Source organism: Pteropus alecto, unplaced genomic scaffold, assembly GCF_000325575.1.
Source record: "Pteropus alecto unplaced genomic scaffold, ASM32557v1 scaffold20, whole genome shotgun sequence".
In the NCBI taxonomy this organism is placed as follows: domain Eukaryota; kingdom Metazoa; phylum Chordata; class Mammalia; order Chiroptera; family Pteropodidae; genus Pteropus; species Pteropus alecto.
In genome coordinates, this window is record NW_006436298.1 from 10,874,894 (window position 1) to 10,899,734 (window position 24,841).

At 36.8% G+C, this 24,841-nt stretch overlaps 2 protein-coding genes and 1 pseudogene across 2 annotated transcripts in view; 2 read left to right on the plus strand and 1 right to left on the minus strand.

The window, feature by feature from the left end:
• Window positions 1-24,841, plus strand: part of IQGAP2 (IQ motif containing GTPase activating protein 2) — a 250,314-nt gene that overhangs the window by 170,451 nt on the left and 55,022 nt on the right. Inside the window, 4 exon segments of the mRNA XM_006913156.2 lie at window positions 12,220-12,310; window positions 17,032-17,199; window positions 21,196-21,338; window positions 23,127-23,297. Coding sequence (XP_006913218.2) covers window positions 12,220-12,310; window positions 17,032-17,199; window positions 21,196-21,338; window positions 23,127-23,297 — 573 coding nt within the window.
• Window positions 3,064-3,182, plus strand: LOC112480682 (annotated as a pseudogene).
• On the minus strand, window positions 3,294-9,375 carry F2RL2 (coagulation factor II thrombin receptor like 2). Its single transcript, XM_006913155.2, has 2 exons — window positions 8,749-9,375; window positions 3,294-4,822 (listed from the first exon to the last, which is right to left on the minus strand). Exons 1-2 carry the CDS (start codon window positions 8,810-8,812, stop codon window positions 3,756-3,758), a joined length of 1,131 nt encoding a protein of 376 aa, XP_006913217.1. The 5' UTR covers window positions 8,813-9,375; the 3' UTR covers window positions 3,294-3,755.

Consider the following 24,841-nt stretch of genomic DNA (forward strand, 5'->3'; position numbering starts at 1 on the left):
ATTGATTACCTGCTATTTGCCAGGCATGATATTAAGTACTTTATGCATATTCTCACATACTCCCCATAACAGCCTTATGAACTATCATCATCAACTTACAGATAATGAGACTAAGACTAAATCGTCCAGAGTTATAAAAAAAAGTAATTAGTTGTGGTAGCATGCCCTGTTCTGTGTGATTCAGAAACAAATATTATTGTACATTAAGGCATATGGAAAAGGGTGTTTATTGCAGCATTGTTTGCAATAGCAAAAGACCGAAAACAACCAGGGCTGGTTAAATGAATTACAGTGTATCCATACAGTGGAATACATAAAAAAGAACGGATGGACGTATATTGGAAATTTTTTAATACATATAATGTTAAGTGAAAAAAGCAGGCTTCCACATGCATAAAAATGGGATACACACCAATACATATCTGCTTATTTATGCACGAAATATTTCTGGAAGGAGACACCTTCTGGAAGGTGAACTAGACAGAAGGCTAGTAAAGATGTGAGACTTCTTTTTCACTTTTTTGTACCATTTGGATTTTTAATTTTTTTATAGAGCACTTGCATATATTACTCAGTGTTTCCACACTTTCGAAAAACAATGTAAACAACTCACAAAGAGCCAGTTGCCCCAGTGACTGAGTCTGGTTTCTAGAGCAGGACCTACTGCTCCGATCCAGGTGTTTCCTTCAAAGTAACTAACTTCAACTCAAGTCATTAGAAACGTTTTGGTATCAGAGAGTCCTCAACAGCATATGGAAGCGGTTGGCTCTGGGGAAGAGCATTGAGTGACTAGGGAAGAAGAAATTATATTTTTTAATCTTTTTAATTTTGTGCTATGTATTACCTATGCAAAAAAATTAATAAATAAAAATTCACTAAAAGTAAAAAATAAAATAAAATAACATTATCTTATTGCATCCATACTACTAAACTACCTTATTAAAGGTGAAGAAAATTGTTTCCCAACATGGGAGCCTTCTGTGCAGTCAGGCTTCTGATAGAGATGGCAGCAGCGTGTCTGCCCTAAACGCTTTACAGATGCCCTCACAGAAATCTTCCGCAGTTGAGCCTCACAGAAACTGTGGGAGCAGGTGCTCTCTTATCTGATGTGAATGAACCTGAGGCTTGGGTTGAATGACAGGCCCGTGAGTGGGGTAATGAGACTCATATCCAAGCCTTGTGTTCCCACATCCCAGGGGGAGGAGAGTGAGCCCTGTCATTGAAGAGGATTGGGCCACCTCCTGCTGTCCCCAGCTACTGATGTAGCTGTGGCCCTGGCACATGGCACACTTACCAGCATTGGAAGATAAAAGTTATTTGTTGTGGAGACATAAAGCACCATTCAAATATTGGCTTTGCCATGAATTAGCTAGGGATTTTAGTCAAGTCACCAAAATTCTCTATGCTTCAGTTTTGACATGTGTAGAATTAGAATAAAAGTATTTCTCTTATAGAGTTATAGTGAGCATTAAATGATAATATATAACATAATAATATATTTATATTTATATAGAATACATATTAACATATAATTATACATAATTACATTGGTTGATGAATATTTATGCATGTTAGAGGATTTAGCATAAAGCAGAGTATTTAGCATAAAGCCCAACACCCCCAAAAAAGTGCTTAAATAAATGTAGCCAGTGTTATTATGGGCACCTCTGGCTACCACACAGGTCAGGGGTGAGGAATATCCGTATCATGAGGTCCTTACTAGACGTAGGCCCTGCTTCATTTACAAACCAAAGTTGGAATCTTCTGTGTACAGGATAGAAATAGACCTGAGTTCCTCACTGCTCACAGCCACATGAAGCTTTCCCCTTGAAGTGAGCCTGACTCCATGAACTTTTCATAAGCAGACAGCGGAGGGCTTCTCCAGAGCATTCCAGTCTAAGGGCTCTAGATCAAGATGGAACTCCACAGCATCCCTCCAGAGCACCCAGAAGCTTTCCTTGAGTTCCCATGCAGTACCAGCTCTCTGGTGGGCATCCTTCCTAAGTGTGAATGCAGTAGCTTTTATACTGTAATTACAGCATTAAATAGAAGCCTAAGGATCTGGGTTCTAGTTCAGATTTTATACTACTTTTGGCCAATAAGGTTAGGGGCTTATATTGGCAACAGCTGACAGATATAAAACACAGTTCCAAGCAGTGACTCTGATTTGGTTAAATTCCTATTTTTAAACAGTTTTCTTTCTCTGCCCATTAATTTTGAAACTTTCTTCCTCAGCCTGTTCTTTCCCTGGAAAAAAATCTGATTCTGTTTATTTGGTGGGGTCTCTGTGTTTTTTAGCCTCCGCTCTTTTGCTACCTGGAAGTTTCCAGTTGTGTCTTATTGTGGTATTGTGCCTTGCCTTCCCAAGGTCCAGGCTTGGAAAATAACAGAAGAAAATTACATTACTGATATTGTCAGTATAAAATAAAGCTTATACCAAAGTACAGAGCATTAAAGTTCTCAATAATAACATCTTCATAGAATGGATCATCAGTTTTATCAAAGATTGAGGACTGTTATGTAAGTTGCTGAAGATTCTTGGCCCTTGTTAATAGTATTTCAAGTATAACCTTGTGTAGGCACCAAATTCCTTTTGTTTCTTTAGGAAAGTCTGGGTAATTGGCATGTTGGCATATACTTAGCAGAAAACAGACATTCTGTCTGTTCACTATTCGGTGAATTTCGAGCAATTTTAAAATCGAAAGCTTTGCTTTAGAACGTATGAATTATACCCCCCAAATAGTTCTGGTTTGCTATATGTATATTTACTGCATAAAAATTAAGTGTGCTTTTAACAAATGAATATCATTTCATGTTTTCCCTAGATAAAACTGTATTACAGTCAGTAGCTTTATTTGCAGAAACTAATTCCTTCCATTGAAATTTTTGTCATCATGAAATTTATTTTAGATTTGTTTTCTTTCTTGTTTAGTGATCACCTGATTTTTAATCTTCACATTAACACACATGTAGAGGGTCTTCAAGTACATGTTGGGTTTTTGTTTTTGTTTTTAAACTTAAGTCCAATGAAATAGGAAATTCTGCATTTAAAACTCTTTTATTGCCTATGGCCATGCTACCCTGAACAAGCCCGATCCTGTCTGATCTTGGAAGCTAAGCAGGGTTGGGCCTGGTTAGTACTTGGATGGGAGACTACCTAGGAAGACCAGGTGCTGTAGGTATAAAAAAATTAAAAATAAGAGATTGTAAACTGACAAGGTCCTTGCAGTCTATGAGGTCAACCACGGGTTGCCTCACCCAGAAATAAACAAATAAATAAACAAATAAATAAATAAATAAAACTTTTTATTGTTTTGATGTTTACTACAGAGTATGTAGTCTATGCACATTCCTACAGATTGAAAATTCATTTCAGCAATCCTTCATCCTCTTAACCCATAATATCCCACCTCCTGACTAATCCTTAAGCTAGGGGAAATATACTCATTTACCTATAGGGAGATAATGAGTATTTATAACAAAATATCATTTCCCCATTAAAAACTATGTTTGAGGAACAAAAATAACAGAGACATTATTTTAAACTTCTAAATGATTTTATGAGAATACTCTTAGCTTAGCGTCCTTGTTTTTTCTTTTTCACATGCCCAACCAAAAGTGTTGTCCCATGTCATACAGCATACCTTTCTCAGTATGAATTCAGTGGATTTCCATTGCTGTTAAGGTGCTTTAGAATTTTATTCTTCCATTCATTCAGCCACATGATATGTAAAGCAAATAGCTTTCCTTGTTCTCTAAGATGATTTCACTATTGTAAGATAAGTAGTGGAGTGATTTATAATTTTCGACATGAGAAAATAAAGGAATGGATCTAGGCAACTATTCAGACTACCAAGGCACAAAGCTATGAGATAGATAAAGTATAAGCCATCGGTGTTGTAGTAGTAGTTGGTGTGGTGAATAATAAGTATAATATTGCTGGGAGCAAAGCAAATGGTAAAAATCACAAGAATGAGAAGACTCGCCTTAACATACCATAGCCATCTATGATCGTATGCATTAAGTGTCCGAATGATAGCCGTGTAGCAGTAGATAATGACTGCAAATGGAATTAAGAATCCAAAGAATGCCAAGGAAATGAAGTAGTAGAGCTGGAAAGGAGATGAAGACTCACATGTATTATGGACATCGTGGCAGGTGGTAATGTCCTGCTGGACAAGATAATACTCCTGCTTCAGGATGAAAAAGGGCAACATGTATAAGAAAACTGTGGCCCACACCAGTCCACAAGTTATCAAGGCATAGGTGCGCCTGGGCAGGCCCCGGTAAGTGAAAGGATGGACAATGGCTAGGTAGCGGCTGATGCTGATGCAGGCAAGAAGCAGAATGGAGCAGTACATGTTGCCGTAAAAGATGACTGTGGTGGCCCGGCACATGAGCTCTCCAAATACCCAGTTGTTCCCATTGAGATGGTAAGCTATTTTAAAGGGCAATGTGGCACAAAAAAGAAAGTCTGCAGTGGCCAGGTTGATATAGAAGATAGTAGTACAGATGGATTTGGTCCTGAAGAAGAGCATCCACAGGGTCACCGCATTGGCTGGCACACCTACTACAAACACCAGGATGTAGATGATGGGTATCAGTTTGGTACTTAGGGAGCTCCTCAGATACCCAATGGTAGCATTATTCACATAGAGATTTGAAACACTTTCTTCAGGGCACTTGATTTTTACAGTTGTGGTTCTTGTCCAATCTTCTATGGCAGAAAGGGGGAACTCTTCAAAAGAATCTGGGGGAGCTCCACGAAAGGTCTTAATAGGTAACGTTGGCTCTGCCAAGTTGTCTGCATCATTTTCCATGCCTGTAATTGAAAAGAAGCAGTAACATATGATCGTTTGTTGACATACCTATGGTTCAGAAGAAAATAAAACTGAATGTATTATACTACATAATTTCTGTAGTTGTAAAATTTAGGGTCATTTTTATTTTTAAAAAATCATTATAGGTCAGGCAATCAACAGGCATGGTGTATGCCCCGCACCATGCTAGCCCATGCAGGAGCAAAAACTAGATGACAACCCCTTACAAGTAAGTAATTTATAATACTATTGGAAGAAACAAAAATAGGACATCACACCATTATAGGCCAATGTCTTATTGACTATAAACTGTGGGCATTCAGACGATAGTTAATAGATTTTGGTATCTGAACAAAATGTCATGGAAAATATTAACATAGGCAAAGATGAGAAAGGTTCATAAAGAGATGGAATTTAATAGATGATACGGTTCTGATAGAAATGTTTATTGTATACTTTATTGCATAAAATTTTAAGTAAATTCTATCTCTGTATTCAACTCTCAGACTAATGGAAAAGTTACACAAAAATGCATTGTCTTATGCTAAAAAAGTGCATCTGAGAAATGAAGTTGGAAGATTAGGTCACAGCCAAATCTCTGAAGGGCCTCTAAACTGTCCTGAGAAGTCCCTGTGCCCATTGATAGATGCTGCAGTTATACACATAAAAAGTTTTGAACAGAGGGATGACTGTTATGGTAGACAGCATAATGGTACCTAAGATCCCACCTGCTAATGTGTGGAGCATGTGAATGTGTTACCTTATATGACAAAAAGAATTCTGCAGATGTAATTAAGGATCTTGAGATGGGAAGAGTATCCTGGATTGTCCTAGTAGGCCCAATGTAACAGTAAGAGTCCTTATAAGAGGGAGGCAAGAGGATCAAAGACAGAGAGATTTGAAGATGCTATTATGCTGGCTTTGAAGATGTAAGAAGGAGCCATGAACCAAAGAATGTAAGCAGCTTCTAGAAGCTGAAAAAGGCAAGAAAACAGATTCTCCCCTGGAGTATCCAGAATAAACACAGCCCTACTGTCACCTTGATTTTAAGACCTGTGACCTCCAGAAATAGATGTTTTTTTTTAAGCCACTAATTTATGACAATTTGTTACAGCAGCAATAGGTAGCTAATATAACCATGAGCTGACTTGTGTTTAAGATGACTTTGGTGACAATGTGGATAGTAGGCTGAAAAAATAAGAAATTGGAGGCCAGGGCCTGTTTAGAATCTACTGTAATCATTTAAACTCAAGACGATGAGTTCCCAAACTAGCAATAGCAGTGGAAAGTGAAGATGAACACCTGTGACTGTGATGGAAGCTCAGAGGGACTTGGCATCTAACTGGCTATGGAGGTAGTGCAGGAGAGGCAGGAGGCAAAAATGACTTGGAGGTTTCTATTCTCGATGACTTGGAGGAGGAGGATGGTCCAAGGGACAGGGAGCAGCACAGAGAGAAGCTAAGATATCATTTTTGAGTATTCCTGAGTTTGAATTGCTGGTAGGATATTAGTGTATAAAATGTCCCAGGACAGGTTAGAAGACTTACATCCCAATTTTGAGGAGCCCACATGAGAGATATAGATCTTTTTAGTCTGCAGTAGAGTCTGTGGTTGAATTTAGTAGGAGTGGTTGGACGGCCTAGGGAGACATGTGAGAAAAAAACATCCAATGGCAGACTTTAGGGGAAATGCAAATTTTAAGGGGAGAGGAGACAAAGAAAAATCAGAAAATAAAATTAATATGATGATCTGGGAAGTTGGAAATGGAAAAAAAGTAGGAAAGAAACACAACTACATATTATAAGTATGGGGCATTACATGGCATGTTGCTGTTTAATAATCCTAATTCTTAAAAGAATAATTTCAAAAACAAGATGAACCTTAATACTCAAACCTTTTTATCATTAAATAATTTTTCCATAAATTAATCTTTGACATGTATAGAAAGTAGATTCTCTCAAATTTCTGTTACCTTAAGACGAAATTTTATGCTGACTTTAAACCTCGTGTTTATCAATTTCAAATGTCATTTCTCTGCCAGTTCCTTTTCACATGACCTCTCAATTCCTACATGTTAAATACTTGAGGTTAGTGTTTGGTAACCTGGTTCGCATTCAATGCCTCATTTTTCTTCCTCTTTTCATTTCTGCCAGTTCACCCCGGGTGAAATTGAAGCCTCTCTCATAACCCTGAGATTGCTCAAACTGATTTTAGTGTGTAACATAAAGAGTTTTGCCTGAACAAGCCGGAACAGGGAGGTGCTCAGGTGTCATTTGAGGGAAGAGAGATTAAAGAAAAAGAAGGAAAAAAATCTGGGAAGTGGTTATGGTGGTTCGTGTCTCTGTTGAGATGTGAGCTTTGAGGCATGTTATGTGACATGAGTTCACACAAATCCTCTGCTCACTTTTGTATTTTGGAAAATCCTTGTGTCTGACATCACCCAAAGAGAAAGAAGTGCCTTTCCAGATTGACACGAAGCTGGAAAATGGTAGCTGAAGAACATCCTGTACAGTTTGTTTCCCTTCAGGATCTGATAAAAGAGCTGTTGAAACCAAGTGTTTATCAGATTCCAGAAAATTCTTGTGATCAAGCAAGACATCAGGCCTAAAAGAATGCTAAACACTGACTCTTTGAAAAAGTCTTGATTCCATTTTCCATGAGAATTTCAGCTGATCTGCTTCAGCTTGAATAAGTCTTTTATACTCTGGAGCCTGATTTTCCTTAAGAATAGTACTCACTGTTAAATTTTATATGTATGTATTTTTAATTTATTTGAATTCTTTACACAGGTTTCCGTTCAGCATAATGATTCTAGAATGTTTCTCCACCTGAGAAAAGGCCTTGGAGAGACACTGATCCAAAGGGAATGAACTTAAGCCATTTCACATTTTTCTCCCATCCCTACTGAAGAAAGCAAATTCACTGCCTTTTATTTTGTAACCTTTGAATTCCCCCCTTTTCACATCCCCCAAACCCCACCAGCTTCTTGAAGTAACCACCTCTACAAACCTCGTTTCTTTTGCTGTTCTGCTGCATTTTGGTTCATCCACTCCCAGAAATAACACTCTTATTCTATTCATAAATTCCACATGTGCTACCATCCACAGGTTCTCTTAACGCTCTTCTACAACCATCTTGGTGAATCTAACTATCAATTTTAGCAAAATTCCTTTACAGAGGTTTGAGTGTTTTTTGTTTGTTTAATTTTGTTTTTTTTCCCCGCATGGTGTTCTTCCTCTGCCTAGCTCTCCCTCTGCTAACAATGTTGACAGGAGTGTGACCTAACAGTAAGAATTGTGGATACAGATCTATCCCAAATTGGTTAATTTTGGAGCAAGCAGGAGGTTACAGGCTAACGTGTTGAGTAACACAGGAAACACATTAAGAGTTGAATAATAGTATTTGGGAGATTTCCTTTCTACAATTTAAAAATCAAATATGAGAGTAGGGAAAACTCCCCGGGTACCATTGAAAGTTAAAAAATGTATTTCATTAAGAAATAACTAGTTTATTAGCATCATTGATTATTGAAAGCAGACCATTTGATTTTTCTGAGAATATTATTTCCTCACTTTATGCCTCACGAGAAGGTGTAAACATAGGATTTTAAAAACCTTTTTAAGAAGTGCTATCTTTGCTGAATCAGAGGAAATTCTTAAGAAATTAAAACTTCTCACGAAGAAATTTGATTCTTAAATTAACTATGCCACAAATTTTTAAATATAAATAGAGAATACTTAATCTTTGACAAAGTTTGAATAGAGTGAATAAACTATAGCTATTCACTTCCATGATGCCACCTTTTAATAACTAAGATCAAACTCTGCCTTTTGGGTTGCAATTTGTATGAAATACAAAGAAAATTAGATCGTTGACTTTTGTAACACAAACCAGCACCTCCATCCTACCCCATAAGAAAAGAGCTTACCGCTTTGGCAAAAAGTAGGCGACTGAAGCATTACTGCAGCAGCTGCAAAGATGACCGCTTTCATCCTGAGTCCTGTTTCCCAAACGGTTTCAAATGTGTAAAATTAGGGAGCACGGTTTCACCTCAGTTTTGTGTGTTAGCAGCCAGTGGAAGCAGGACTGTCCTCTCCTGTGCTCTGCCGGCAGGAAACTTGCCCGGGTCCTCTTCAGGGAAAGGGTGTGACAGCACTCGTGTTTCAGTGTGCATGACTCAGGCTGAGCCTCCGAGTACATTACATTATCCCCAGCAAAAGTCATTTAACTCTTACCCACCTCTAAGAATCGATTCTGAATGGATGCTGTAAATCCCTCCCGATATACTTATGTACGTTGAAAGAATGTAGATAGTGTTCGGTCCTTTGCAGAAATAAGCTGAAAATAGATGCTGAGCAGCAGTTAGTTTTGACTCTGTCCCATTTCACCCATTTTAAAAATGGGGTTCCAGAGTGTGAATTCTACTTAATAATTAGCTATCAGAAATTATTCCCTTTATCCTCCCAGCTATTTCAAATCTTAATTCTTAAACTCATTACATAATTACAAATTAAATGATGGAAAGCAAACATTTTTTTATGATGTTAAAAATTTTTAAGCACTTAATTACTTTGAAAATTCTTCATCAATGTCACATTAATCTGAATTTGTTATCAGTGCTTGGCCAGAACTTCTCAGTTTTATAATATTTTGTTTTACCATAGCTCAATATACTCTGAGCCATTCAATGGATAATAACCTGTGCGGAGGGTGGGGAAACAACACTATTTAAACTAAAATTATAATACAGCATCGAAATGTAGAGGACTCCCTTTTTACCATGAATATTGGTGAGAAGGTCTACAATAAACTTTTTTTTAATTGGTAAAATATATATAACATAAAATTTATCATCTTAACCACTATTGTTAACGCGTTAACACAATTCAGTAATGTTAAGTACATTCACATTGTTGTGTAACATAAGATTTATGAGTACTTATATTCTGGAGGGTATGATTTAGTATGGAGGAGAAAATACTATATAACAGATTTTCCTATAATTAACAGAACAAGGTTAAATGCTAACCCAACAATAGCCTGTTTCCTAAAACATACAGCAAGAATCAAAAATTGCAAATTTCACATGAGACTTAAAGGTTTGAGAGATAAGCTAGGAAAAAAAATTGATATAAGTAAACTTTTCACATCTTGATTAAATTTTACCACACCAAGTTTTACAAAGTCAGTCTTTAATACTTTAACTATGTAACATATGGTAACACAAATGAAAATGCTATTTTATAATAGAAATAATAACCAAAAACCCACAAAATATTGAAGAGAGGGTACCTTTTTGTTTAATTAAAATTTTATAGGAGTCATCTAAATTCAAGAATTTATAACTTGATTTGCATATGGCCTTGTTTCTGTTCACTTAATCTGTTTGCAACTCATGTGTTGAACCTGGCTGTTTAGCTGGAAGTAGAGCCTCCAGCTAAATATAATGTTTCCAGTCTTTCACTGAGCAATTGAAAAGGAGACACTACATGGTAGGATTTGGTTTTGACTCTTGGTTTTGCGTTTAACCCTAGCAACCTTTTTAGTTCAATGAGTCAAGATTCAAACTCCTGACTTGAATTTATTTGATTTACAAAGTCTCTCTTCGATTTGGCATATAAAACTAATACTGTCAGCTTGGAAATGAGATTTAACTTCTTTGTCATCTGGGTGAAAGTTTATATGGTGCATCTTCTACAGCGATAAGTTATAAAGGAATTTAGTAAATACCCTTAAAAAACTGAGATATATATACATCGATGAACTTGTATGGAGCTTAGTTTTTAGGCTAGGAGTGTTAGGATTCTCTTTGGCCTTGAAAACAGGAAAGAGTAGTTTCTGCTTTCCTATGTCTTTATTTCTCCTTAGTCTTCAACTTCCCACCTTACCTGATGTTTGAACTTTCCTCATCATTCTTCCAAGAAATGGAAAATCTTACTGACAGCTGACAGTTCCCAAATGGTAAATCTAGCTAGAGTAATTATGGAAGCAGGAGCCAAGCCTTCCACAGTGGTCTCTGTTAGCTCACCTATTGCAGGATGAAATAATAGATTTTGTCTCATTTTCAGAGCCCTTTCCACATACATTATTTTATGTTAGTGACTGAGGAAAATAGGGTTGAAAGTGCTAGAGGAGCTGGTAGAATGCAATTTTTCCTTCCTGCTTCCCATCCATCTTGAGTCCTAGATGATGAAACTGGTTCTCTATGGCTCCAGAAAGCTACCTTCTGTATATCACTCTCTTGCTTTAGGATTTAGTAGGCAAAGCTTCTCATTTTTTAAAACTGGAATGTTTTGTCTTCCCTGAAAATATTCAATTTTGACTGATATAAAACTTGTTATCTTGGACAAGTTTATATAAAATGCAGTTGCTGTCTGGAAGTCCTACTTAATTACAATATATGCCAGCACTGCATTTGTAGCGAGATCATCAGACTTACCCAAAAGTAAAAAAACTCTAAAGATAACTCAATACCTTTTCATTGCTGCTATGACTAAGTTTCTCCCCATACAGCTCAACACTCTTACTTATTATAAGTTAATCCCTTCTTTTGCTATTGTAGACTGTGTATCTGCAGCTAATAGTGCCCAAATCATATTAATTATTTTTTGATACATCTGTCTCTTCTATTAAACTGTTAGCTTTTTGAAGGCAATCACTATGTTTGGGTTTTTTTGTTTGTTTTTATTTTCATCTCTGTATCTGATAAATGTTGAGTGTCATTGTGTTTCTCTCAAATTTAAAGTATCTCATGGCATTCTGGGCCACCTTCGGAACCACAGTGACTGAGTGATTGAGGGAGAGAGTATTCGATGAGAGTAGCCAGAAAAGTCTTTTTTGAAGGAGGTGGCATTTGAATTAAGCCCTGCATGGTAAGAGAAAAACAACAGCCACATAACTGGGGTAGAATGTTGCGATCTGAAGGAGGCTGGTGTGAAAGTCTGGAACAGGGAGTAGAGAGATGTGAGGTGCACCAGAGAGGTCAGCAAAGCCAGGTCATTAGATACCCACCATCCAGAGGAAGGGAATTTCGTTTCCTCCCAATTGCAGAAGGAAACTTCTAGAGGAGTTTAAGCCGTGGGGTGGCTTAATGCGATGTCCATTTTGAAGAGATCGTCTGGTTCTCTGTAGAGGACCACTGTGGCAGAGGGCAAACGTGGAAGCAGCAAAAACAAATAGGAGAGATGATGGTGGGCTGGACTAAAGGAGTGGCAGTGGAAAAGGGAGAAGTGGTTGGTTGGGGGTCTATTTCATTAATAACTTGTACAATACATGGCAGTGCTTGGTAGTTGCTAAATAAGAACTTGTGGAAATTATAATAAAATGGCTCCTAAGAAGCATTAATTCTGTTTCATCATCATTCACTGTTCTTTCTTTTATTCTATGATAATATTCCCAGGACCCTGCCAGTGCGTCTAAAATTCTTTGGCTGGATGAGATACAACATGCAGTCTATGAGGCCAACATGGACAAGGACAGAGCAAAACAATGTAAGCCCTCGCCTACTTTTGCTGGCCCAACTTGCCTTACTTGTATCTGGTTATGCTTCTGAATTTTTATTTTAATTCACAATTATCAAAAATCATATATTTCTTAATTTCTGAACAGATTTGGACTCTTACCAATTTGAGTTCTTGAATGCATATTTATACAATAGGATTCATTGGTTGCACTGTTTTCAATGATTAGCACTATCTCCAGCAAAATATGAAAATATTGCTAAACAAAATTCAAGAAGCAAAAACTGGTTTCTAAATTAAAATTTATAGCTTAATCAAAGTCATCCTTTTTTATCTTAATCCTTAGAAAACTAGCCCATTTCCGAAAAGTAAATACTCATCCTCCCCCTTTCATGCCTTTCGTTGTTTTAGTCAGGGTTTTCCAGAGAAACAACTGCATGTATATTTTTTTCCTGGAAAAAAAACAGAACTAGATAGGTAGATCTGTTTCTCTGGAAAGTATATAGTATAAAAACTATATAATACTATACTATATACACACATGTATGGAAAAAGGGAGATTTTTATTTTAAGGAATTGGCTCATGCAATTGTGGAGAGAATGGCAGATCCAAACACTGTAGGGAGGTGGGTGATTTTTGGTTAATCACCAAAACACTGTGGATGTAATTACTCTAATGGACAGCAGAGTCAAGCAGTAATTAGAATAATCTGATTCACAAAGACCTGTGGAATTGGCTAGTTGAACATGGTGTTACTCGAAGTGAAATAGTCTACTAAATTCTTAGTTTGTACAAGGGGAAGAAGAGATCTAAGTCAAGTGAATAGAAGTATAACTTGAATCATAAAAACAGAAAGTTATGCCCCCTCAATCAATTCCCAGACTTGAGCCAGTTTACAGACCCGGAACCCCTTTAATAAAGGGACACCAGTTCCTCTTGAGAAAGGACTCTGCTACACTACCAAAATTTTATACTTTTCATCTTTCTCCCAGGCTTCCCCCAAAGAGACCTACAGCCTTTTACTATAGTGACTGTGCTGGGGTGGGCGGGGGAAAGGACATTATCAGATTTTCAGGGATTACTGGACCCTGGCTCTGAACTGACACTAATTCAGGACACCCAGAACTTCACTGTAGTCCAGCAGTCAGAGTAGTGGCTTATGGAGGTCATGTGATCAATGGAGTTTCAGCTCAGATCCATCTCACAGTGGACCTAGTGGGTCCTCAAACCCATCCTGGGATTAATTGACATCCTCAGCAACTGGCAGAATCTCCTACATTGGCTCAAATGAGAACAAAATTTTCAAATGAATTTTATTCTAAGCCTCTGTTTTCATAGAGGAATAATAGGAAAGTTCAAATGACAATCTAAAACATCTTCAAGATTGATATACTAACACTCTACGCATATGAATAACCTACATAAATTAAAGTAAGATTCCTAAAAGTATAGTTCATTAACCTGTCTGTCCATGGTATAACTTGAATCTATCCTGTTCATCAGCTTGTAGATTGCCGTTGAGATACCTTAGTCTTGCTGCAGAGATATGCTTTTAAACTTTGGAAGCATCTGTGAGGAACATCTGGCTTTTATTTCCTCAGCCTGGAAAAATATGTGTATTTCTCGAACCTGAACTTTTATACCCTTAGGATCTTTGAAGTCTTTCTGTTCTAGCACACTAATCCTTAAGAAAAATAAAATAAAATTTAGATGTGTACATAAGAGATTTAAATTTAAATATAAAACTGAAGGCAGGTGTAGTTTGAAAAAAGACTTTCAAGAAATTTGATTGTAATATAAGCACTCAGATAGCCTAAACAGGGTGCAATTTTTCTCTTAGAGATCAAACCAATTTAGAGGTTATTTTATCCCTTTTATTCTGTGTTCCTCTTACATTTGGCTTGCAAATGTTAAGTCGATTCTGGTTTTTACATTGAGACTTGTGGTTCCATTTGACTATGAAAGTAAGAGGTTTTCTCAAATGTGAATTTTGTACTCTGCATTTGCACTTCTACCTCTGTCCTGACTCTCGGAAGAGTTCATATAGCTTCTTCTATGCTATGTAAGAACAAAAAGATATTCTGGGGAAAAAAAAAATGTGTTTTCTGGTATGTATTCTGACACTGAGATGTGTGTTCTAACACTGAGATGAGAATTTTCCAGTTTTTCAACAGGAATTTAATCTTTTAAAACTATTCACCCTTTGTATGAGAACTTGAAACAGATTCTGGCCACATATTGTAAGCATCAACCCCACTCCCAGATAATTTGATAAAAGAAAATGTGTTGGCTCACATATTTTATGATTTAAAGTAACACAAGTCTCCTTCATTTTAGCCCAACGTTCACTTTCACTGGAACATCTTGCTTTCTTATAATAGGTTTGTCTCTACTTTTGATTCCTTAGAGCAATGTTTCTCAGCCTTTTTCCATCATTATACCCTAAGGAATCTTTCTAGACATGGTTTTCCCTAATTGGTCCTTACCATGAAACTTTAATGCCACAGATATATTGTATATCTGTTTGTGTGCCGTATGTAGATATGCTTTATACAGAAAAAAAAAGTTTTTACCCCCTTCCCCGAAGAACCAATTTTTGTCCTAGTTGGTGTTATCTTACCTCTTTTAAGAATGCATGCCTTAGAGAAAGCCTGCTGGTACATGGCTTAAGATGTAAAGCGAACATGTTTTCAGATCTCTTGGATGATTTATGGGAGGTTTCTTACTTGTTTCTTACCAGAAATATACCTGACTTTATGAAGATCATTTATCTGACACCCTCAGCTATCTGGAACTTAACCACAACTCACGGATTAAGCCAAAAAACAATCAAAATAGATGTTAAGAAACCTGTGCACTGGAACCGATTTACTCTACTCATTGGGGACCTCTTGGTCAGACACTTTTAGCCTGTTTATTCTTATCTTAGGCATAATGCTAATATATTTGGTGGTTTCTCTTTCCAACTCAGAGCATCTCAGAAGCCATGAATGACCAGGCAGTTAAGTGTTTGGGCTGCCCTGTGCAGACACACTGACAGCACCAAGAAGTGATCGGTAGCTGACAGTGACAGTAGGAGGAAAAACTAAAGAGCAAAGGAGTTTGAGGCCATTTAGTGCAAGAGCAAAGAAGCCCAAATGCCTCTATTGTCCTTGAAAGTATCACTCTCTGTATTATAGCACAGTACAATTTTAATGACATGAAGGACTCTCCTGGCAGTTCTCAGCAAACATTAAACACCTTCTATGTACCAGAGACTGTGGGTAAAATGATGACCAGCACAGAGACTGTTCTGTTAGGATTTTCTCCAGAGCTTTAGATTTTTATGGAAAATGATTCTGTTAAGTGAGGAGTCAGCTTCATTTATCCAGAAAATTAACCTGTGGACCCTCACTCCTTGCACATCAATACTCAATGATAAAGCACATTACTACATGCAAGAAATTTGTGGCTTTAATGCCCACCTTTTAAGGAAAATAGCAATTTACTGGGTTAGATGAAGCTATCAGATGTAATTCATACAAAAATCCATTGTCATTTTCTTGTTCCTTCTGTTTCTCTCAGACCACAAACTTCTCAAACACAGGTACTGCATTTTTCTCATCCTACAAAGTTTTCCTGGAGAAGAGGAAAGGGGGACAATGGTTCACTCATTCTTAATAACTCCTATAAGCACAAGAACATACTGCTATACCTTTTGTTCTGCGGCAGTTGGAGTTTGCTACAGAAGTCCTTTATTCTTTATGTGCTCCTCCAGGTGTGATGACTTTGATTCCAGGATGTCGAACGTCAAACCCTCTTTTTCTTGCCCCTTCAGCCTTTATAGTTCTATGCACATGTGAACATAATTTGATGACAATATACCATATAGTGTTTGCATGGTAGAGTTTGATGTGTGTTTTAAAAAAAAGAAAAAAATATCCGTCTCTTCTTTTTTCATCTTTTTTCATCTATAAAGTATTTTTAAACTAGTTCTTTCCATTTTGTTGTTGTTGTTGTTGTTGTACATTTCTAATTGGGTGTGTTTACAGATTGTAAAAACAGTTTCTTTAGTTGGGCTAGAAGATTGTTACCTGGAATTAAGTCGATAATAGAGCATCCACCATGCTAACTTTCTTCAGACAACCAAGAGTTCAGTGTGGTTTCATTTATGGGAAAAGGCAGAAATTTGAAATGGGATAAAATGCTTTATAGGTCTAAATTGGTTCCAGAATTAAGCTTCCAGACTCCATTGCACATATCTGTCAGCTGTGCCTGTTACCTTTCTAGAACATTCATTTCAGTTGCTAATGGCAATCCTGGAAGTATACTAGCATTATACAGGAGAACATTGGGATTTCCATAGCTTAAATAGCATTTTACTTGTTCTCAAATAAATAAATATCTTTGCAAAGCTAGCTCTCAAATACTGATTAGTGACCTGTGTAAGGCCTGCATGTCTGTCGTGGTGTGCATTCACCCCATTTCATAGATTATCCCGGTGAGCAAAATCTAGTGCCTTGCTACCATACAAGAGTAACCCGGAAATGCTGTGATTTTCAGTAAACTGTATTCCTGTGGGATTTTATTTTTACAGCCTAAACTGGTAGGTGAGTTGATTACTGTCTCATGGGCATATGTGCTGCGTACTCTCAAAGAGTAAAAAGGTTTGATACCAGTACATTCCTAAAAGGTTGAAATATATCTTTGCATGCAGCTAGGGTAAGTAGAAGATAACCATTAACAGAAATTTTTTTTTATTATTACCCAGGGGTTACACTGGTCATTGATGTTAATCAGTGTTTGGAGAAAGAAAACACAAGTGATATATTGTCTGCTTTAAAGTCTTCCGTTTGTAATACAAATGACATAATCCCTGAATGTGCTGACAGGTACTATAATGCCCTTGCAAAGACAAAAGAGCAAAAATCTAAAAGTGGTAAGTATTTTTGTAATTTAGCTCAAACTAAATATTATTCTAAATATGCTGGTTCTTGTGGTATTGTATTTTCTTAATTTTAAGACAAATATTGCTTTCAAATGAACGTTTCTAAGATGATTATCATCTAGTGCAAAGGCAATTTTTTAGATGTTTCTTTTTAGTTTTTTGGGAAGCTGTGATTAACTTGGTGGCTGTGCATGGGTGGCATCATAGGCGTGAGAAAATATAGTATTTAAGGAGACTGCTTTAAAGAGGTCTTGCTTGTTGATTCATTTCTCCAGTGATACAAACTGATTTTTTAACTAATATTTCTATATTTTTTAAACATGATATATGACTGCACAATATTTAGTAGAGGTAATTTTGAAAATATGGAATAAAGTACAATGAATTGGTCTCCAAAGGCTCAGATCTTGGCAGATATTTCTGCCTATTTAATCTAATGTCGAATCATGAAATGTTAGCTCTGAGAAGTATCTTTGAGATCTTGAGTTTAATACTCGTTTTACAGATCTTGAGTTTAATACTCATTTCATAAACTCACATTTATGAAATTTTAGAGAGAGGGAGAAAATGACAAACCAAGGAGATAAATTTCTGACAGAGTTAAATCCATAATTAGTAGATTCTTATTGGGCACCTTTTATGTCTTAGTATCAAGGATCCAGCTGTCTCCTGAGTCTGAGACTGGTGTTTATTTGTACCATATCCTATGCCATGTACATAGTACTTTTCACCTTAGGAAACTACTGGGACAGTGTATATGGCCTTAGAAATGGAACTTGAGGGGGAAACAATTTTTTTTTTTTTAGTTTGGAAATCTGTTCAATAGAACCATGTATACGTACTTTTTAAAGTTTGTCTGATATATTTTCAGCTTGGAGATTACACCCTCTAATTCATTGAATTTTTTGTCATGAAAGGTGGGGGGCAGGGCTATTGGCCATGCTCTCTTGGCTTCTGGTCACTTTTGAGTCCCTCTCTGTTCCCCTCACATCTCTTCATCAGGAGTTACCATAGTGCCCCCTTCCTCATTCTTCATGGGAAAGAATTGCACACAGTATTAATGCAGGGGTTGAATTCCTAGAGATGACCCATCATAATTTCAAACCCAACCTGGCCCAAAGCTAGTTTATCTTCTCTCCCTTAAACTTGCCTACTCCTCTTCCTGTGTGCCATGTATTGGTGAATAGAGTCAAAATATTCCCCGATATCAAATTCAAAAACCTAGGAGGCACCTTGGATTGAATTTTCTGCCAAAAGAAAAAAGAAAAAAAGAAAAAGACAGCTTGGACTTTGTTAGGGATTGTGTCGAATCTGTAAATCAATTTGAGGAGTATTTCCATCTTAACTATTAAATCTTCTGATCTGTGTACATACGATGTCTTTCCTTTTAATTAGGTCTTTTTTAATTCTTTCAACAATGATTTATAGTTTTCAGGGCATAAGGCTTGCATTTCTTTTGTTAAATTTATTCCTGTGAATTTTAATTATGTTGATGCTATTATGCTTTCTTAACTTCATTTTGAGGTTGTTTATTGCTATTATATAGAAATACAATTGATTGTTTATTGAGATATAATTTACATACTATAAAATTTACCCTTTTAAGGTATGCAACTCAGAGATTTTTCCTATATTCACAGACTTGTACAGCCAACACCACCAGTTAATTCCAGAACATATTCATTAGACCATACAAAACCCCTTATCTATTAGCCATTGCTACCCATGCCCCACCCTCCGCCCAAGACAACCACTAATCTACTTTCTGTCTCTGTGGTTTCGCCTGCTCTGGACACTATATAGAAATGGAATTATACTATCTCTGGCTTCTTTCACTTAGCATAATGTTTCAAAAGTTCATTCATTTTATAACATTTATCAATTCTTCATTCTTTTTTTGTGGCTGATGATATTCCATTTTATGGGCGTGTGCCACATTTTGTTTTTCTATTCATCAATTGATGGAATTGGGATTTTTCCCCCACTTTTGGCTATTCTGAGTGATGCTTCAGTGAACATTTGTGTACAAGATTTTACAGGGACATATTTCACACAATTGATTTTTGTATATTGATCTTGTATCCTACAACCTTGCTGAACTCATTTGTTCTAGTAGTTTTTTAGTGGATTCTTCTGTTTTGAAATCAAGTTTTATTGGAATCCAGCCATACTCATTAATTTATATATTGTCTACGGCTACTTTCATGAGGCAGTGGCAGAGTTGAGTAGTTGTATCAGAGACCTACAGCCGACAAAGCTGAAAACATTTACTTTCCTGCCCTTTACAGAAAAAAGTTTGCTGATCTCTGTTCTAGAAGGAAGAGGAGATGCCTTCTGGGCAATTAAAGACTGACTTTCAACCCCACATAGAGATATGAACATTGTTTTGCAGGTTAAATAGGATGATCTATTCTTATCTGTTTCACCTCTGGTTCTGGGATGTCTGTTCTTTTCCAAACTGAAATCTCCACTCTTACATGGATCACCAACACTCAGCATAGCTAAGTAATAAACCAACTATATTTCTTAGGAAAAGTACTTGGACCCTGTGCTAGAAACAGCCTCTCCTCTGACTATAAATTCAAACTTGATATGAAAATGGTAAGAATTCTCTCTTCCTATTATCTACTAACATCCCAACCCAAATAAAGCCTTCTAATGCCAATGTGGTTGGCTTTTAACCAACTAAGGCCTTTTTACTTCTCAGTTCTTATGAAATTAAGAGAAAATGTGTTTTTACTATTTTTGCCTCCTTTTTTCTTCCCACTGAGAGAATTGACCTAAAAAGGGTGTTTATTCTTCTGAAAGCACTTGTGAATCTGACCACTATTGGTAATTGAAAATGTAATTACTCGTGATCATCCTAATTTGACTGTATAATATATTTGCTAGTACACGAGCACCTCTAGACATAATAGCTGTCTGACTACCTATTTAAAGAGATGCATCTTTCTTCCTGGGCATTGACAAATAGAACAATTGAGGGCCAATTAAAACCAGATAAAGAATCAATGCATATTAAAGGACCTTAAAGTTACTTCTACTTAGTTATTTGAATCTATTTATATATTCTGTGTGAAAATTCCCTTGAACTTTGATTTATCTATAAAGGCAATTAGTCTAATGCTCACTTAGCAATAGCTAGCTTAGCTTCATCTAGGTCAGAGCTTTTTCATTTTTTATTTTTATTATCATTTTTAGCTCTCTGGTCTGGGACAGAAGGCATGACCATTCAATAAAATAAACAGATTTCTAAATAGGAAGTATAGCCCACAGATAGGTGAGGAGATATTCTTCTTGACCAATTTAAGCCATGACTGCTATAGATTTCTTCCTAGTATGACCCTACTGCCAACTTAAGTCTTTCTAACATTTTTTTCTCATTTTTTGTGACTGTGTAGAGCAAGAAGACTCAGAGGAACCAGAAGTAGCTTTCTCCCTACTCAGTGACCTTAATGTTTGCATATACCATTTTGTACTTTGGATAAAGTTGTCAGCAAAGATGAGTCAGTCACTTCTGCTTTGGTTTAATGCACATCATTGGCCCTCCGTAAATAATGAGTTACAGTCCTTGTCTACCACTTGTCAGAAAAGTTGCTGGAAGACTTTCTAAGCAAAGGGGATTCTCGCTCATTGGTTTTCTCTGTCTACTATGGTGCTGTTCACATTTACCTGGGGCATATGTGCCTTGTTTGCTTGTCCTGTTTGTTGGCCATTTGTGACTCCTATCATCCTCATGAAAAGTTTGGGATCCAGAGCTAGCATTAGACATCAGTCTCTTTTCCTTCTTATTTGGCTTAGCAGAGAGCTGCCATTGAATATATAGCATTTATTCTATTTCAAAGAGTCATTTCTTAATAATTTTAACTTAGAGTATCTGAATGCTTGATGAAAAACATTTTTTATTATTTTACACATTTGAAGAAACTATATTAACGTTGAAGTGTTCAGTTTCCACTCTAGAATGTAAAACACTTTTTTCTTTAGTGTCTACTGAAGGCTCATGGCTCAAACTTACCCTGAAGGAGAAATATCATTACTACTACAATGTTGACTCACAAGAGAGTTCCTGGGTCACACCTGAATCTTGCTTGTATAAAGAATCATGGCTCATGGGAGAAGAAATTGAGGTAGGAGTTGGTGTTTGAAGGAATACTATACTATAAAGAGAACTGTGATTATTTTTCTATTTTTGAATCAGGGAAGTGATAAGAGGAACTAATTGATGTATTTGAAGGCTGGATATAGATCAGTCTTCATGGACTGCAGTTGGATGTGGCTATGTAGTTACTAACTTTTAGAATTTTTCCCATATTGGCATAGCAACACCGAAAAGAGCAAGGGAAGTTTTTGTGGCTTATTTGGGGTAGTAGATTATCCTAACAAATCAACCTTTGGGTGTTCCTTGATACAGAAGCTCAATTAGTGGTAATTCCTTGATTGTCAGTATTTAAAATGTCATTTCTTTCCCCCTCTCAGCTAAGTATGTCCTTTAAAAAGTGAGTAATGCTTCCCAGGGGGAAATACTCTTGAAGGAAGGTTCACCTAAATTGCTTTGGACTTAGGACCGAAAGTTGGACCCAAAAGATATGAAAATTGCTGTTTGATCCAAGTATTATAGAATGTTTAAAGAAAAAGTACTGATAATAATTGAGTTACATTTTGAAAAAAATAAGTAGAACACAAATGTAGATCTTACAAAATTGCTGAAAATCACCAGCATCAAAGATATTTCAGTATAGCAGTATTGTGGACAGAATCACCAATACCATATTTACTAAAACTCAGAAAAAACTGTGGCCCGGGGCTGACAATGCCACCGGATATCCAGACTGACAAGAAGATAGCGAAGAACATAGTTTATTAACTAATTTCAAATGTTCAAAATTCCCACAATTTACAGGAAAATGGCATTGTGGCAATGAATTGTTTGTGCTACTTTGTTGATAACATGGAATTATGGATAATTATTTAAAAATCACATGCTATAACTGAGAAAATATATCAAACTGTGAAGAAGCAGCATCAAAGGGTTAAAATTCAGAGCCAAACACTGCACATGTGGCATCCAGAGATGCCCTAGATATAACTTTGTGAAATTGAGCATCACACCATTAGGATTATTAAAAAGTGGAGGGTCTATACTGTAAAATTAATTTTATTTCTTCTTAACAACTAAAATTACTGATTTTATTCCGTGAATGGACATATATGTCTTCTCTTAAAAGTATTTATGTATCTTTTATATGATTTCACTTTTAATTTAAGTTAACCATCCATTGATTCCAGTCACACTGGATAAGAGGTGTAAGCCATGGAAGTGAGTCCAGTCTTTGCTCACATCTCTCATAAAACATAAAAGTAAAGGCAGTTCACAATCCACATAAAGACTTCTCACAGTCCCTCTTCCCTTTTTCTCACTCGTCTAAGTTTCCCCTGTCTGCCCATGATAGCACTTGTCTTTCTTCCCCTACCCCCTTTTCTTGAGTTTTCCTGCTCTGGCCTAGAGAAGACTGAGGACCTCATGGGCACTGCAGTCTTTTCCTTGGCAACATAAGGGAGAAAAGAAGTGATGCATATTCTTACCATAATCATTCTATCCCTTTTACATTCTGTGGAGCTCAGGTTTCACACCAGGCAAGGGTCAGCATCCTCCATACATCTCTCCATCCAAATCTTGCGATCCTTCAGCCACGTGCTCAAACCACCTCAGCACAAAGTTTAGAGGATTCCAAAATCATGTCACTAGAAAGAACCTAAGCCAGTTTGTCCTTTGACCTCTGGTCAAATCTATTTTTAAATCAATTCAGAAAGAGCTATCCATTTCAGTTTCTGTATGATTAAATTTCCGGAAGCTATTCTATATGCTTCTTTTGCCTGATGTGTGAAGTGTAACCATAAGACATGTCTCTTGCCAGGACATTATTAAGGAAGTCACAGCAAATTACATTCGTGAGAAGATATGGTCTGCTTCTGAAGATATGCTTCTTCACTTTCAAACCACAAGCTCAGGAACTCTTCTTAGGAAAGAGTATGAATCTAGGAAATCATTTTTGTATGAACAAGAAGAGCATGTGGCCAAAATACAGGTATGTGACTCACCTACCACTAGTTGCAGCAAACTGTCATATCTCTTGAAAATGTTTTATTCGGTAAGAGGACAGTCAACTACCAGATTTCTATTAAAACAAAACTGCCTGCAGATATTTTCCTTAATCAGTATCCCTGAGTCTGCTTCATTAAGACCCCAATAAGGGAAAGATATTGAATGATTTTTGACCTCTGGTCTTCTGGAGGGTATTCGGGGCAATGTGGACTCCCACAGATCTGCCTGCCACAAACCTAGCAGAGCTAGAGGAACGCCTCAGACCAGAGCGAAACCATGTTTCTCTAAAAAGCTGGATCTCCTTGTGTCACCTACTTTCTGACTCAGGTGCTTTATGAATTGGATTTTTAGTGGTTAGTGGATGTTTAGTGGTGTCTGAAAGAACAGAAGAGCTAATGAAATAGATTTAGCATCTCCAAGAATGTCTTCTCCCTTATATAATCTATCACTCTTCATTTAGGCCTGCAGGAAATTCCACAGTCCTGATTTTTTTTGTTGTGAGTTGTTCTTACACTTGCATGACTTGTCTGAACTCTCTAGTTGGCAGGAGAGAACCTTGCTACTTAGATATTTAGATGTTTTTCTTCTGTATTCCCCTAGCACCCTCTACCCACCACTATGCTGGCTTCCAAAAGACTATGTATCTGTCCTTTTTGTGCATCCAAAGTAATATTGTTATAATGGGCTGAGTTTGATGGGTTTTTGCTTTGGCCAATAACTATGAAATTTCCTAAATGAAAAGTTTTTAAGTTGAAGAGCTTTTCTTTTGTGATCATCGGTGTATTTATCTCTTCCCCACCTAATTATAATATCATTCAGGACAGAAAATAGGTTTTTAAACTTTTATATTCTTATGTCTTGCATGTGGTAGGTGTCCAAATGTTCAAATTTGCTCAGAGCTTAAGATGTTAGAAGGCAGAGCAATTTTACAAAAGAAATTTCTCTTTTAACCTGACATTCAAAAGAATTTTTTAAGTGAACCAATAAGTTTTCTAGTATATGTCTTCTTTAAACAAATGGTAGGAAAAATATACAAGAAGTGAACAAAAGCATAAAAATAGAATCATCTACACTGATGCTAAAGCTCTAATTTTGCACAAAATTCAGAGTATCAGCCATCACGACAGAGTTTGGACCCAACCATAAGCTCTCCACTCTTGGGTGGGCATGGAGCAGTGTTGCAGTTGGGAGACATTCTGAGGAGCCCACCGTGTAAAATCTTCCTGGCATGAGGACCCAGGACTGAAGTCAGGAGAGGGCTGGGGGAGGACAGAAACAGTCGTTGGCAGCCTTCAGCTCAGCAGAGGCAGCAGGATTGAAGAAAAAGCCATCCAACTATGAATTCACCCCTCCATGCCTTTTTTGTCTATCTTCTGATAGTTTCCTAACAAGCAAAGGGATGAGGTCTAAAGATAAGCTATAGACTGATGGTGAATATGTAGTCAATAGAAACATGCTAACCCACAAAACCAAAGGACCATGAACCAGAGGGAATCATGCTAATCTCATTTCTTGCCAAAGTGTCTG

What these genes read in the sequence shown, in the direction of transcription:
- F2RL2 (XM_006913155.2), bottom strand. Translation starts at nt 8,812, where the DNA reads ATGAAAGCGGTCATCTTTGCAGCTGCTGCAGTAATGCTTCAGTCGCCT. An exon ending in GCCTACTTTTTGCCAAAGCG is followed by an intron (nt 4,823 to 8,748) that starts GTAAGCTCTTTT and finishes TTTCAATTACAG; the next exon opens with GCATGGAAAATGATGCAGAC.